The sequence below is a fragment of the Lycorma delicatula genome, chromosome 4, assembly GCF_047948215.1.
Source record: "Lycorma delicatula isolate Av1 chromosome 4, ASM4794821v1, whole genome shotgun sequence".
In the NCBI taxonomy this organism is placed as follows: domain Eukaryota; kingdom Metazoa; phylum Arthropoda; class Insecta; order Hemiptera; family Fulgoridae; genus Lycorma; species Lycorma delicatula.
In genome coordinates this window covers 85,475,362-85,491,748 of record NC_134458.1, presented here as the reverse complement: position 1 = coordinate 85,491,748, position 16,387 = coordinate 85,475,362, and the positions used below count along the sequence as shown (strand labels likewise).

The 16,387-nt window shown below is 31.7% G+C and overlaps 1 protein-coding gene across 4 annotated transcripts in view; it reads left to right on the top strand.

The window, feature by feature from the left end:
- The window catches only part of LOC142323617 (uncharacterized), an 84,915-nt gene that overhangs the window by 51,787 nt on the left and 16,741 nt on the right, over positions 1–16,387 (top strand). For all 4 annotated transcript variants that reach the window (XM_075363488.1, XM_075363487.1, XM_075363486.1 and 1 more), the window contains exon 4: positions 15,840–15,901. In XM_075363488.1, the coding sequence (XP_075219603.1) occupies positions 15,840–15,901 (62 nt within the window). The remainder of the gene's footprint in view (positions 1–15,839; positions 15,902–16,387) is intronic.

Sequence of the window (16,387 nt, the reverse complement as noted above, 5' to 3'; positions counted from 1 at the left end):
TTGTCTTAATTGTTTTAGATTACTGGTAGTTTCATTTTTTAATTAATTTTTTAGTTATAAAATCCAGACTAGATAACATTTTATTCTTCCAGTGTGAAGAATCAAGGTAAATAGTTATTTTTTTTACAATTTTGTTTTATTATAAACATATTTAGTATGAAAATCCGTAGGAACTAATACATTACTAGATAAGATGAAATTAACGTACGGATTGTTCCCATGTTATTTTATTACCTACTGTCTTCAGTATTACTAACATATTCACCATGAATATTAATGACTGCAAAAAATATTATTACAAGGATTTTTACTACATAATATTTTTAGAATTTTATGTGGCTTCTTCAAGATAGTGATTGTTACTGATTGTCTGTTAGTGATTGTGATAGTGAATGTCTTACTTAAGAGGCTGTTTTCCTTCATTTTTTAGATTATCATTTCATTGTAACACATAATGCCATCGTAACATTGCATAAAATTATTGATATTTATTATTGTAATCAAAGAATTAACAACAATTAATTGGAATGTATGAATATCACAAATTAAATAAATGGAGTTTAATTTGTAAAATATATTCAGTTTTAAATTATCTGGTAATTTATTTCCTTTTTATTTTACCAAGGTAATTAAAGTAAAATAGTCATAATGCAAGTTGTTTTGTAAATACCAAATTTTTAGCGATTACATAGTTATATAGCCAAATTAAAATAACAATTGATGGGTTATGTATTTAACTTGGTTACCTTTTTTTATACTAGTCTTTAAATTACAACTAGAAATACAAAAATATTTTAAATTGCAGTGTAGCATGTTTCTTGTAATAATTTCCTTAATAAAATATCTATGCTATGTGTACTCTAAAATTATAGTGCATACTATGATTGTGTGACATTAATTTTATTTGCTGCTTTGTTTTTTTTAAATTAGAAAAAGTTTGCATGCTCACACAGTTCATTTGAATCTTGTGTATTTTTATAATGAGGGATAGTTAACTTCAGCCCGTTGGACTGTTGGTTTTCCTCTCAAATATTTTTACTAGTATACCTCTTCTTTTCTGTACAACTGTTCTTATTAAAATTGAAAACAATTTATTTTGATTTAATTAGAAAACATTGCAATTCTAAATCGTGATGCTTGGAAAAGTATTTTAATTCAATAAAATGAGGTGTTAAAGTGGTCTTAGGCAAGATGATAAACTCTACCCCTTATAACTAAATAATTGATAATTGTTTACTAGAACCATATTTGAGAATAGAATCTGAAATTAAAAGAATAAGAAGTGATGATATTTTTACAACGGTCAAAACATTTAATGAACTTGGAAGTTACATAATGCTCTGTGTAGTTTTCATTGTGTCAGTATATTGCCCTCTCCCCTTATGGCCTTAGTAGATATGAATTATTAAATCACTAAATATAAAATAAAATAAACATATGTTCTAAAATACTTTGTTTGTAAGTTAATGGCTAGTAAAATTTTTAGAATGTTTATTAAGGGGCAGAATTCATGATTTCTTATGGTATTTGACCTGAAAAATCAAATAAAATAGGTCCCAGAACTGTGTCAGCAGTAGGTATTGAGAAGTCTGAGGTGAAATCCAATAAAGTTGGAGTAAAAAAACTGTTTTTTATGTTCAACATACAATAACTTTAATAAACACATAAAATGTTTAAACAAAACTTGTAGAGAATTTAATTTTGAATAGAATTGTGTAAGGTGAGTTGAATAAAACAAAGAAAGGTTAGAAGAATTAGAATTTTACTTAGAACCAGTAGACTAGACCAAAGTTCATTATACATACCAGTTTATAATGATAAAAAATGAGCCGCCATTTTCAACAAATTTTTTGGCATGCTTCCACACTGCTTTTGTTGCTCTTTTTAGTTCTTCAGGGTCTTTAGTTGCTCAGTCACATTCATAATGCGGACGATTCCTCATGAGAATGTATTTTTGTTTTGCTTATAATATTTTTCATCCATCTTCAGACGCAAAAATCTAAAGGTGTTAGATCTGGCAAATCTGGTAGCCAGCAATGTGGACCTCCATGATTTAACTGAATAGAAACTGCACAAGAGAAGTGGGGAGGCGCGCCATCGTGCTGGAAGTGTACTTTGTGTCTCGGTGCTAGAGGAACATTTTCAAGCAGTTGCAGCTACTTGCAATTCTTCAAGAAGAATTGCAAGTAGACCTCCACATTTTAGTGGGCAGGTAATATGAACGGTCAAAATAGCTGATTGTGTAGTAGGCTGAACCATGCATTGATGCTAAATCGGTGTTGAAAATCCACCGTTTTATGAGGATTTACTTCTTGCCCATGTATGCTCATTGCGTAAGTTGTTGACATCATTTTGAGTGAATTTGCCTTGTCGGTAAACAAAATCTACTTGTAGAGTTGTCAGTTTGTATTATTCCACTAGTTGAAGAACTCCAAACAAAGCAGACTGCCTCCTGGATGTATATGTTTAACTAGCTATTTATGATCAGGATAAAAACTTGTTTTGTTTAAGTGTCCTCCAAACCATCGAATGCAAAACTTTGATTTGCTTAGAAAGACATCGTTTACTGACACCTGGACTGCGCTTAATTGTACCAATAGTAATTTCATCAATAACAGCATAGTATTGGACAGATCACTTGTAATAGGTACAAATACAAGAAGATTGTTAACCGAAGATTGTGAAAAGTCACGCTAATTGTTTTGGGATCTGGAATCCTATGTTTCAGAAAACGTAATTCATATTCTAATGCAGCAGCTTTAGCATTACCATTACACACACGTAAAATGAATACCATATCAGTGTATTCCTCTGTTGTATGTAAATAAGTATGGCATTACTTCAATGACAAACCGATTCAAATTATTCAAACTAAAATTCACATAAAAACTTAGCTAATGACAGCACAGTTCATAGTACCCAACAGAATGTACCTTACAGAATGACTTTAACAATATTACAGTTATGTCCATTGTTGATTGATCAGCTGTTATTATTTTTTTGCCAACTTTGAAAATAATATTTTTTCAAATCTATTGTATTGTCATTAATAAAAAAAATTATTATCCAAGTAAATTTTATTTTACAATTGTGTCATTTCCAGTTAAACATTGCGCGCGTGGGTGTATAAAAATAAGTAATTGTTTTTTATCTGCTCTAGAGAAGCAATATTTTTTATTTGTAATAAATATTGTCATTCATTATAAATTTCTGTAATATTGCATAATTTATAATATTATAATCTGTTGTATTATAATTTGCATTTATATAAAATTTAGGTGTTTTACTTGTAAACATATTGATTTTTTGGTATTTACTAACCTGTCATTACATATCATACTTAATATTACAGTCTTTTAAAATACTCTTTAACTCTGTAGAGTTAAAACTACACAGGTAGATATACCATATGACCTTCCTGTGGGATTTAGTATATTTAAAAAAATTAATTACAGATAAACCATGTCTCACTTATTTATTAAATTTTCAGCTGTATATGTTTTTTTTTATTAAGAAGATTAATTTGTATTTTTTAATAAATTTTTAAATTTGCGTACATATTAAAACAAGGTTTCTTTTGTTTAGAAAACTTTTATGATTTACTTTTTCTAAACAAAGTATAATTAAAAACATTTTTAATATCCTATCTTAACTCTGAAGACAATTCATCAAAAGTCAGTTTTATTCTATTATCATGAATAATAGAGTCCACAATAAATTTAAGAAGCTTGATTGTATGTACCTAAAAGCACATCGCCCACTTGTTTTTTTTTTGTATAACTGCTGGATTGGAAAAGAACTAGCCATCAGCCAGACAACAATACTCCTACCTGATAGTGTGTATGGTGCTGCAGATGGATTTAATGTCGCAGCTTGCCCCGGTTTCCATGGTACCCAGGGAAGGAAATATAAATTTATGGAGAGGCAAGTTGGAGGATAGTCAATTTATCAGAAATTTGGGTTATATATTTTGGGTTACCTTGATAAGGATCCAATTCCATTCTTAATATCATAATCTTATTCATTCTAGATTATGCAATGTGTATTTGAGCCTTTAGTGCCCAGGAAGAGATAGATGTGGAAAGGAATTATAGAACAGTGTAATCTATCCACAAAGAGGGGATTGGCTATGATTAGAGTAGTTACAGCCTTGCAAAGGACCATTCTCCCTTATTTAAATTATATTAGATTTCTTAGACATACTGTATTCTTTTATGAAACTGTTGAAACAAAAATATTGTCTGATAATGCCAACTCTAAAGCTTATACACCATGGCTAATGAATAAATAAAAATAAAATTATTGTGATGTAATTAGAAAAAAGAATGCAATAGCTGAAGAAATTCATAAAAAAATAAATTTACATATACTAAACAAAAGGAAGATATCTAAAACAAGTTTCATACATTGTTAGGACAGGAAATCATTTGACCAGCAATGTTTGAGATGTTGTAGTCAATTTTTTATTATAAGAAATTGTTCCAGTTTTTTTTTAATTTTTTTATACAATACTGTATATTAGATTATTCTCTCTGAAGTTCTTTTGACCTGTATGCACAAGTATATTTAATGTTATAGCTTATTTGACTATTAAAAACTACTACCAACCATGTTTTTTTTCTTTCACAAAATAAGAAAGAACCCCCCAGAAAATTAAAAATTTTTTTAAACTGAAGGACGTTAGAAATTATATGATCAGTAAGTTACCTTACTAAGGCACGATATGCTTACTTTGGAATTGAAGACTATGTGTAAGTGGTTGCTCATTAAAAGAAGTTAACATATATAGTCAAAAGTGGAATCGTAATCAATTTCTGTTAGTCTTGCATGGTTGAATGGTTTAGAAATAACCAATTGCATATTGCAAACATTGCAAATCAAATACTTTTTTTTAATATAATGCCATTATGTTGGCAGTGAAAAGTTATGAAGAGACAGTGACTCAAATCTTATAATATAAAAATTATATATTTTAAAATCTTTCAGCCACCAATCGTAGTAAACTTAGACTGGATACAGGTTTGTAGCGTGAAATTAGGGTTTAATATATCGTAGCTAATGATTGTAGCATTTAATGCCACTTGAAATATTTTAATTTCATAAATTCCAACAGCATGTAACTGCACCCACCATTTCCATAAGATTTCAGTTATCTGCAGAAATCAATTAGCTTAATAAAACAGAAAAAATTGGTATTAAGCTAATAACAACACCCCATTCTTTTAGATTCGGTTTATTAAATATATAAATATTTTAAAGAGGAAGTATGATTTTCAAGTTATTAAGTAGTAATTTGCCTTTGTTGACGTCAAGCTAAAAGTACACATTTCCAAAAATTATTACAAATTATTTTGTCAATGTCAAATATTTTTACTGTAAATGATATCATGAAGACATTAGTCATTAAACAGATGTACAGTAAAACTTCCCAATATCGGACACGGCTTGGGAACAACTATCTGTTATTTAGAGGAGTCTGTTCAGAAAAATGCAAATAATGTATTATGTTCGGTTATTGTTCAGAAAAAAAAAAACACTGAATAGAACAACCGTATTGCATATTTATTTCATCTAAATTAAATTTTTTTTAAATTTGTTCCTAATTAAAACAACTTAGTAAAAATTTAAGTTTTTTTTCATTGTTTTTCTTAAAATAAAACATTGTCCTCTTTGTTCATGCTTTAATAAAAAAAAATAATCTGTAGTACTATAATCGACCAATAAAATAGAGAATAAAATACTGTAATCTACTAAAATGGAATAAAACACAATGTATGCTACAAAAATATTGATCAAAACACATGTACAAAAAATAACCTAAAAATCAAAATAAATAATCAGATATCGATACATACAATCTTAATCTATTTTATTCACAGCCAATGTAACAGTCAGTCTTTGTTTTGATTTCTATTCTCCTGTATATTATCCTTTTTCAAACATTTTGTTTTACTGGGCAAAGCTCGGAAAAAGTTTCATCACAATTAAAAATGTTTCTTTCATTATAACTCGCCCATATTTCATTTAACTTTACCTTTCACTCAGACACCAAATTCTCATCTACAGCCTTCCTGACATTTCACCACAAACATTTTTAACTGAAACGTTATGACTAATTTGGAATTTATCTAACCATTCCCCTGATGCTTTAAACTCAATATATTCGAGTTCTTAGCGATTTTTATGGTTTTCTCACATATCAAAGTTCCGGTGACCAGAATGTTATTAGCATGAGCCTTGCAAAACCACTAAAGTCAAATTGTCGACCACTAGACCTGACGTTTTAGAACATTAAAGTTGCAGTAGCAATGGTTGTAATGATTTTTATAGGATACAGAAACATACAGTTAGTGTACATACACTTACATTATTATTGTGTACTTTTTCTAAAGTATAGAAAATGTATTATAATAAAAAAATACAGTACTATACTGTAACAAAAATATTACACATGCTCAATGTACAATATACACTTGCACAAACTGATGATGTTTGCGCCTAGACACTGATGTTATGTTTGAAATCATAACATCAGTGTCTAGGTGGGAAGTGATGCAATTCACAACAGATAAATTAGTCACACTGAGTATAAAATAATACAAGTAAAAATACAATTTTTATTCCTGCTGTCTGTTTTTCAGAACTGACTGAACAGTTTTTATAGGCAAATTCATTGTCCATGTCTATTATTTAGAATATCCATTATTGAGAAGTATTTTTTATTCATTAATATTACTATAAAACTGTTGGGGAAATCTAAACGTGTCTGGTATTAAGAGAAGTCCGTTATTGGTAACCGTCTGTTACATAAAGTTTCACTGGATTTAAATAAATTTTAATTATAATAAAAATCTAAAGTTAATTTTAGAAACCTTGAAACACTCGCTATAGTGTTAATTTAAAGTTATAGTTAAATAGTGTTAATTTTATCAGAAAAGTAAAATAATAAATATACAATGACTTTTTTAATAGAATGTTTTATCCTTTTTATTTTATTATCACCAATATTAAGTTTAAAATTACTAAAATAGAAGATTTTTGTAAATATAAATCATTCTATATGTAGCTATTTCTGAAGCTTTGCTTTTCAAGTGCATTATTCACTTGCAGAATTGTTTTAAGTCGTCCTTCTGCTTCTGTCTGCGTGCTGATATTTTACTTTGTTTATGTTATGGACTTCTACTAATTTTTATATGACAATGACTGACTGACTGATTGGACGTAGAACAAAAAAAATTAATGCTCTGGAAAAACAAAATCGTTGTCAGTTACAGAGAAAATGTCTTGTCGTGAGTACTTCACCCTGATGAGAATCTTATTAATGACTTGTATGAAGGCCATAGCAGTAAAGAATGAGGAATGTAGTACGTGATGAAATGGGTTGATTCATTTCCAGTGAGACAAACAACATAAAATGGTCTCAAAACTTAACAGATTCGGAAGGAGTCCATTAGATTGTAGGCAAGTTGTTGGTGTGTAGTAGCTGGTTTTAGTTTTTTTCCCAGGAAATCCTAGAGACCATTAACAAACTGATATCCCATTCACTACTATAGATGCACAAAGTACTTAAGAGTAAAATAAAAATGGATGATATAGAATTATTTATTAATATTACAATACAAATAGGTCATGTAATTTTAATTGAAGACTACTGGATTTCCATTTATTTGACTAAGGACTGTTAGCATACACCATGTTGCAGGTAGAATCTAAAAAAAAACAGATTTCTACATATTCTATGCTTTTTACATTTTTTAAAGACAATAATGCCACCAACGGCTACACCTTAATGAATTACATTTTGAAAATAGAAAAGTTGCCTGTAGATAAACATTATATGTTTTGTAATTCTGTTGGATATACAGTTGACATGAATGTAATCACAGCTTGATGATTGCGTGGATCAGAGGAAGTAGTGATTGAGCTGTCACAATTCATCACCTTTTGATGATCTGCCTTTCAGCAGGTCCTTTACACCATCACTGTCTATCCATTTCTGTCCCAAGCCTTTGCCTTCATCCCCTTGTAATTTCTAAGCTTGACCTCATCTATTAACTTCATTTTTCTTACTCACTTCCATTCTCATTTTGTTGATTCTTCTAGTATAGTTCTCAAGATTTCACTTCCTGTAACCACATATCCTAACTGGTTTCCTTTTCTTTTGTGCACTTCCTGCTTAAGTACTCTTTCTTCTTTAATCTTGTTTATAACTTCCTCATTCCTCACTTTATCTATCCATTTTTTTCCACATTCACATCTCAAAATTCTCAATCCAGTTCCTTTTCCTCTTTATCATTGTTTCAATACTTCACTTCCACATAAGACACTCCATACGTAACATTTTGCTAACCACTTCCTTAGTTTTTAAGTTCAGACTTTACTACATAGTGTAAAGTAAGACTATATATAGTAAAAATATAATATAGTCTGGAGAATCCAGAATAATGTAACGTGGGGAACTCATGAGAATAATCTTTCTGCATTCTTTTCTGTTATTCTTACCAATATCTGGTTTAGGTGTTTTAACATTGTTTTAGTGGCTTGAGTTATCAAACTTATTGTTTTGTATCACTCTTTCTGACATCAGTTTTCTTTGGAATTGGCATCATAACTATTTTCAAAAGATCTTCAGGCCATTCACCCATATTGTATATACTGTTGCACAGTTGAACTATTTCTTCCATCCTTCCTCCTTTAAGCATTTACAAAATTCTGTGAGAATTTCATTTAATCCAGTCAATTTGTTATCCGTAATTTCTTAAATTGCTTTTTGTACTTTACAATTTAATATCGATAGCCCTTTATCCTTTTTACCTACCTCTTCTTATTCCTTTTCTATGTTTAGTTTTTAATGAGGTTTATCTCATTATCATATACAGGTCCTCTGCAAATTCCTGATGTAGTATTTTCCCATTCTTATCCTCAGTTTACAATTGCCTTTCAATTTATTGTGTAATGCATTTCACCTTTGTATACATCACATACTGCCCTTTCTTTTCTAGATCCTGAATATCATTGAATTCTTCTCTCAACTACCTTTCCCTATCTTTTTGTGTTTTCTTCCTTAACTCATTTTTTAATTTGTAATATAACATTCTTTCATTTTCTCCTGTCTTATTCTTATACTGCTTTCTTTCTTCGACTTTCTTTTGTTACTCATGGTTTAGTAGCCTTCATATTCCTCTGTTGTTCTTAATACAGCTTTTTTTTTATCATTCAGGTTTCCTCCACAGTTTTCATTCTGTTTTTTGCTTTTTTTAATTGCCTTAACTAGTTTTTCTCCTATTGTTCCCTCATCCAATTTTTTCAACTTTTAAACTTGCAAATTGTCAAAATATGTCAGAGAATTGATGAAGGTGGTCATACTAGTATATGAACAATTCTTGTATTTATGAGCTATTTTGTAGACAGTAAAGTAATATCTGCATCTAGGTAATAGATAGAAATGTTGGACTTTACAGTCCATCATAGTTAATGCAGAATTATGCCTGATTTCAGGACAGTCAGGTACATAATAGAGCTGCATATAATGGATTGATCTGTATATAATAAAAGGACAAAACATGTTAGATATTACCTTTGTGAACCCACCGGGTTGGTCTAGTGGTAAACGCGTCTTCCCAAATCAGCTGATTTGGAAGTCGAGTTCCAGCGTTCAAGTCCTAGTAAAGCCAGTTATTTTTACGCGGACTTGAATACTAGATCGTGGATATCGGTGTTCTTTAGTGGTTGGGTTTCAATTAACCACACATCTCAGAAATGGTCGAACTGAGAGTGTACAAGACTACACTTCATTTACACTCATACATATCATCCTCATTCATCCTCTGAAGAATTATCTAAACGGTAGTTACCGGAGGCTAAACAGGAAAAAGAAAGAAAAGAAAGACATTGCCTTTGACTGTACACAAACTATCTGATACAAGTGTTTCAGTAGTTCCTAATAGAAGTGTTGGTAGTATAAGTGCTGTTAGTACATATTATTACTGAAGTAAAGGCCTTCTCAATCTTAAATGACCAAATGGTAAACTGTATTTACAGTATGGATAGGAACGCCCTAAGTGAACTAAGGGAATTTTTCCCTCTGTTGAATTTACACAGTTCTGATATATGCATGTATTTTGTCTCCACTGGCTGCATAGATAAGGCCACTGTGATCTCTGATCAAGCTTTGCACATTAAGTATTGCAATCTACACTCTTGACTTAAATGGAATTCATTAGTAAATGTGGCTTATTAATGAAACTGGTGGTTGGCTACTACCCATGGTATCTTGATAATGCTTCAGCACAATGTTAGTGGGTTATGTAAATAAACAGAAGACAAGGAGAAGTATAGCTGTAATGGCTATGATTTTTGTGTATAGTATTCTATCAGTATTATATGTCTGTAAATTTGGAAACCTGTATTGATGTGGAATTAGTTAACTAGCCGGTCTGTCTAGCCAGAAGCTGGAACGTCAGGGTCCAGGCAAATCCCAGAGGCAGCTCAAGGGCCGCACAGCTCACCATTCCCATATTTCCAGGGGGATTGATGCCCTAGACACCCGCAGAACTCACTTCAGTTGCCATTCGCATTTACCCAGAGGACTCTGCCCCCTGGATCCCTACACTGTTCGTCATCCTATAAATAACAAAGTAGTCAGGCTTTAAAGAAACCTGAAAAAGAAATAAAATTACAAAAGACAGAATAATAGTAACTATGTTAACTAAGTACACAAACCTTTGATGAAAAAAAAAATCATGGCTTATTTGTTAGTCATAGTGGCAGAAATATAACATTAAAGTAAAAGGATTAAACTTTTTTTCCTTAATAAATATCTTTAATTCACAACTTCACCCTCCTTGGTGGTGAAGAAATAATGAATATTTTTAACATCTTAACCTTCAACGGAGCTAGGATCTTGATCTATGGAGTGGACGTTTATTGGCAACTTCTTGAACAAGCCATTGACGGTGAAACATTCATGCAAAGGATCATCATGGAAGATGAAAGCTGGATTTATGGCTACAACATTGAGACCAAAGTTCAAGCATCAAAAAATTGTACATTTCAAAAATCAGTACTAACACTTTAACACGTTGCACTCAAATAATAATTACACGAAAACTAAACAAGATATCAACAATCCAAGAACATGTGGTTACAGAAAAGGTTATGCAGAACACAATGCTTCCAATTGCACATCACTAAATATCTAGTTGACATGTAATTAAAAATGTTGGTTATTTTCTGAACAGAATTCGCATATGATTCTTATTTCAGTTCTGCATTTCGTGGAAGTTTACTTTAAGCATGAGGCTTAAATTCTGATTTCAGTATTTAAATAAAACTGTTCATTCAGATCAAAATTTACATGAGTATTATTTACTACAAAACTGATCATTTTCTTAACTAACTTCCAAAAGCAGTTTGGAATGGGTTATAGTAATAACAAATAATTTTTTATGAGACCTGCTTGTTTTTATTGATTCTGTTCAGAAGTCTGGTTTCACTGGGAAGATTTGATACGTTTAATCAGTTCTACTTATTTCCTTGACCAATATTTCAGTATGAGTGATTTCAGTCAGTGTTAGATTTGTGATTCTACAATCTCTTTTTCCAGGGCTAAGAATGTAGTGATTTTATTAATATAAGAAACAAATTTATAACAGTTTTGTTGTTATATGATAATCAACTGAAATATTTATTCATTCAAGTACCTACAGGTAATCCCTGATTTAAGTTATTTTATGATTAATTTTTATAGCGAGAGAAAAATGCCAAGTCAGTGAAATCCCAACCCTAAACTTGCAGATGAAAGGTGGAGACACTATTACTCCTTCAAGGAGATTATGGTAGCAGTGATGAGTATGATAAAACTTATAAGAATAAATAAATTGTTTTAAGAAGAAATATTCTGAAGTGGCTTTGTGTTTATAAAAATGATTGGTTTAGCAAATTCAAGATTTTTACAAGTAGATAAATGTATGTATGAAGTGATACCTTTTTTTATCACCTCGAGCATTAGCTTCTACTGATGAAACATTTTATTATTGCGATATATTGTTTTCATCATTAATCATTGTAGGGTTACCCTGTGACTTGTGCAAGACTATGTCTATTCGTGTCAGAACCAGTTCCCTCTTGGTTGATTGTCCCTTTCCTCTACCTTCCTTTTCTTATAACTTCATCCAATCTTCCTGGAGTAGATAATATGGAAATAGTTTCAAAGCTTCCCTGGGTATCTGTGGCACGAAGCCTGGCGTCGTTTGATAGCCAGCAGAGTAGCAAACGTGTCTGTGGTGTTATCAGGGGTTGTTGCACATTTAAACTAATGGAGGGACTTATTATTTTCAGGTTAAACCTCGTCTCACTCCTAAAATGCAGTCTACTTCTGCAACAGTGGTTTTCTTTCAAACCAGAACAAACTTGTTCAAATTTTTTTTTTTTTTTGTCTTCAGTCATTTGACTGGTTTGATGCAGCTCTCCAAGATTCCCTATCTAGTGCTAGTCGTTTCATTTCAGTATACCCTCTACATCCTACATCCCCAACAATTTGTTTTACATACTCCAAACGTGGCCTGCCTACACAATTTTTCCCTTCTACCTGTCCTTCCAATATTAAAGCGACTATTCCAGGATGCCTTAGTATGTGGCCTATAAGTCTGTCTCTTCTTTTAACTATATTTTTCCAAATGCTTCTTTCTTCATCTATTTGCCGCAATACCTCTTCATTTGTCACTTTATCCGCCCATCTGATTTTTAACATTCTCCTATAGCACCACATTTCAAAAGCTTCTAATCTTTTCTTCTCAGATACTCCGATTGTCCAAGTTTCACTTCCATATAAAGCGACACTCCAAACATACACTTTCAAAAATCTTTTCCTGACATTTAAATTCATTTTTGATGTAAACAAATTATATTTCTTACTGAAGGCTCGTTTCGCTTGTGCTATTCGGCATTTTATATCGCTCCTGCTTCGTCCATCTTTAGTAATTTTACTTCCCAAATAACAAAATTCTTCTACCTCCATAATCTTTTCTCCTCCTATTTTCACATTCAGAGGTCCAACTTTGTTACTTCTACTACATTTCATTACTTTTGTTTTGTTCTTGTTTATTTTCATGCAATAGTTCTTGCGTAGGACTTCATCTATGCCGTTCATTGTTTCTTCTAAATCCTTTTTACTCTCGGCTAGAATTACTATATCATCAGCAAATCGTAGCATCTTTATCTTTTCACCTTGTACTGTTACTCCGAATCTAAATTGTTCTTTAACATCATTAACTGCTAGTTCCATGTAAAGATTAAAAAGTAACGGAGATAGGGAACATCCTTGTCGGACTCCCTTTCTTATTAGGGCTTCTTTCTTATGTTTATTGATTCTTTCAATTGTTATTGTTGCTGTTTGGTTCCTGTACATGTTAGCAATTGTTCTTCTATCTCTGTATTTGAACCCTAATTTTTTAAAATGCTGAACATTATATTCCAATCTACGTTATCGAAAGCCTTTTCTAGGTCTATAAACGCCAAGTATGTTGGTTTGTTTTTCTTTAATCTTCCTTCTACTATTAATCTGAGGCCTAAAATTGCTTCCCTTGTCCCTATACTTTTCCTGAAACCAAATTGGTCTTCTCCTAACACTTCTTCCACTCTCCTCTCAATTCTTCTGTATAAAATTCTAGTTAAGATTTTTGATGCATGACTAGTTAAACTAATTGTTCTATATTCTCCACATTTATCTGCCCCTGCTTTCTTTGGTATCATAACTATAACACTTTTTGTGAAGTCTGACGGAAATTCCCCTTTTTCATAAATATTACACACCAGTTTGTATAATCTATCAATCGCTTCCTCACCTGCACTGCGCAGTAATTCTACAGGTATTCCGTCTATTCCAGGAGCCTTTCTGCCATTTAAATCTTTTAATGCTCTCTTAAATTCAGATCTCAGTATTGTTTCTCCCATTTCATCCTCCTCAACTTCCTCTTCTTCCTCTATAAAACCATTTTCTAATTCATTTCCTCCGTATAACTCTTCAATATATTCCACCCATCTATCGACTTTACCTTTCGTATTATATATTGGTGTACCATCTTTGTTTAACACATTATTAGATTTTAATTTATGTACCCCAAAATTTTCCTTAACTTTCCTGTATGCTCCGTCTATTTTACCAATGTTCATTTCTCTTTCCACTTCTGAACACTTTTCTTTAATCCACTCTTCTTTCGCCAGTTTGCACTTCCTATTTATAGCATTTCTTAATTGCCGATAGTTCCTTTTACTTTCTTCATCATTAGCATTCTTATATTTTCTACGTTCATCCATCAGCTGCAATATATCGTCTGAAACCCAAGGTTTTCTACCAGTTCTCTTTATTCCGCCTAAGTTTGCTTCTGCTGATTTAAGAATTTCCTTTTTAACATTCTCCCATTCTTCTTCTACATTTTCTACCTTATCTTTTTTACTCAGACCTCTTGCGATGTCCTCCTCAAAAATCTTCTTTACCTTCTCTTCATCAAGCTTCTCTAAATTCCACCGATTCATCTGACAACTTTTCTTCAGGTTTTTAAACTCCAATCTACATTTCATTATCACCAAATTATGGTCGCTATCAATGTCTGCTCCAGGGTAAGTTTTGCAGTCAACGAGTTGATTTCTAAATCTTTGCTTAACCATGATATAATCTATCTGATACCTTGCAGTATCGCCTGGCTTTTTCCAAGTGTATATTCTTCTATTATGATTTTTAAATTGGGTGTTGGCAATTACTAAATTATACTTCGTGCAAAACTCTAAGTCGGTCCCCTCTTTCATTCCTTCTGCCCAGCCCGTATTCACCCACTATATTTCCTTCCTTGCCTTTTCCAATGCTTGCATTCCAATCTCCAACTATTATTAAATTTTCATCTCCTTTTACGTGTTTAATTGCTTCATCAATCTCTTCGTATACACACTCTACCTCATCATCATCATGGGCGCTTGTAGGCATATAAACGTTAACAATCGTTGTCTGTTTAGGTTTTGATTTTATCCTTATTACAATGATTCTATCGCTATGCGTTTTGAAATACTCCACTCTCCTCCCTCTTGTTCATCTTCTTGTTCATCACAAATCTACTCCTGCCTGCCCATTATTTGACGCTGAGTTAATTACTCTAAAATCACCTGACCAAAAGTCGCCTTCCTCTTCCCACCGAACCTCACTAATTCCTACTATATCCACATTCACCCTATCCATTTCCCTTTTTAAATTTTCTAGCCTACCAACCTTTTTTAAGCTTCTAACATTCAACGCTCCGACTCGTAGAATGTTATTTTTTAATTTTCTGGTGACCCCTTCCTTAGTAGTCCCCACCCGGAGATCCGAACGGGGGACTATTTTACCTCCGGAATATTTTACCAAGGAAGGCGCCTCCATTATTGCTATGTGAAAATGCAGAGAGCCACATTTTCTTGGAAAAAAAGCAGCTGTAGTTTTCCATTGCTTTCAGCTGCGCAGTACTCAGAGGACTGAGTGATGTTGATACAGCCATTTAAGTCATTGTGACTCCTGCCCCTAACAACTACTGAAAGAGCTGCTGCCCTCTTTCAGGAATCATTCCTTAGTCTGGCTCTCAACAGATACCTCTCCGATATGGTTGCACCTTCGGTCCAGCTACTCTGTATCCCTGAGCACTCAAGCTCCCTCACCAACGGCAAGGTCTCATGATTCATAGAGGAGGCTTGTTGAAATACTGATAAGAATATATATTTAGTTTTTGTCTTGTTTTATTAATTTTAATTATGAGTTTACAATAAAGGAACTGTTATAAGCTATTTAAAAACTAATGAATCTGTTTTTGTTACAGATGTACCCGCCAGGGGCGGCAGTAGCAGCTGCAGCTGCTGCATCAATGTATGCTGCTCAAGGGTTAGTATATATATAATAAATCTTTTTCTATTTTGTAATTTATAATAACAATCTTTGATATATGTCTTATGGTTATGGTCAGAAATTTTTATCCAAAATTAATATCTTTTTAATTTTAAATAAGTAATTATTGATCTATAAAATTATTTAATTTCTGTGGTAACACTATTTTATATATTATTGAAACTTAAAATATTTGAGTATAGATTACTGATTTTGTTTCTAAAACCACCCTAGACTGACATTCATGTAATGTCTGGCTTTTTTTTACTAACTTTTAAAGATATATTATTTTCAGAACAAAAAGGATACTATTTTTTTTATTTTTTAACCTTTCTCTTTCACTTTTTAATAAAAAAAAATTGCATTCAAATTTTAACACAAGCTAGCCCATTCTGCTACCTTATCACTTAGAAAATTTCAGATTTGTATCTTTTGCCATGTTTCAGTTATTTAATTTGTAAAACCATATTGTTTTTGGATGTA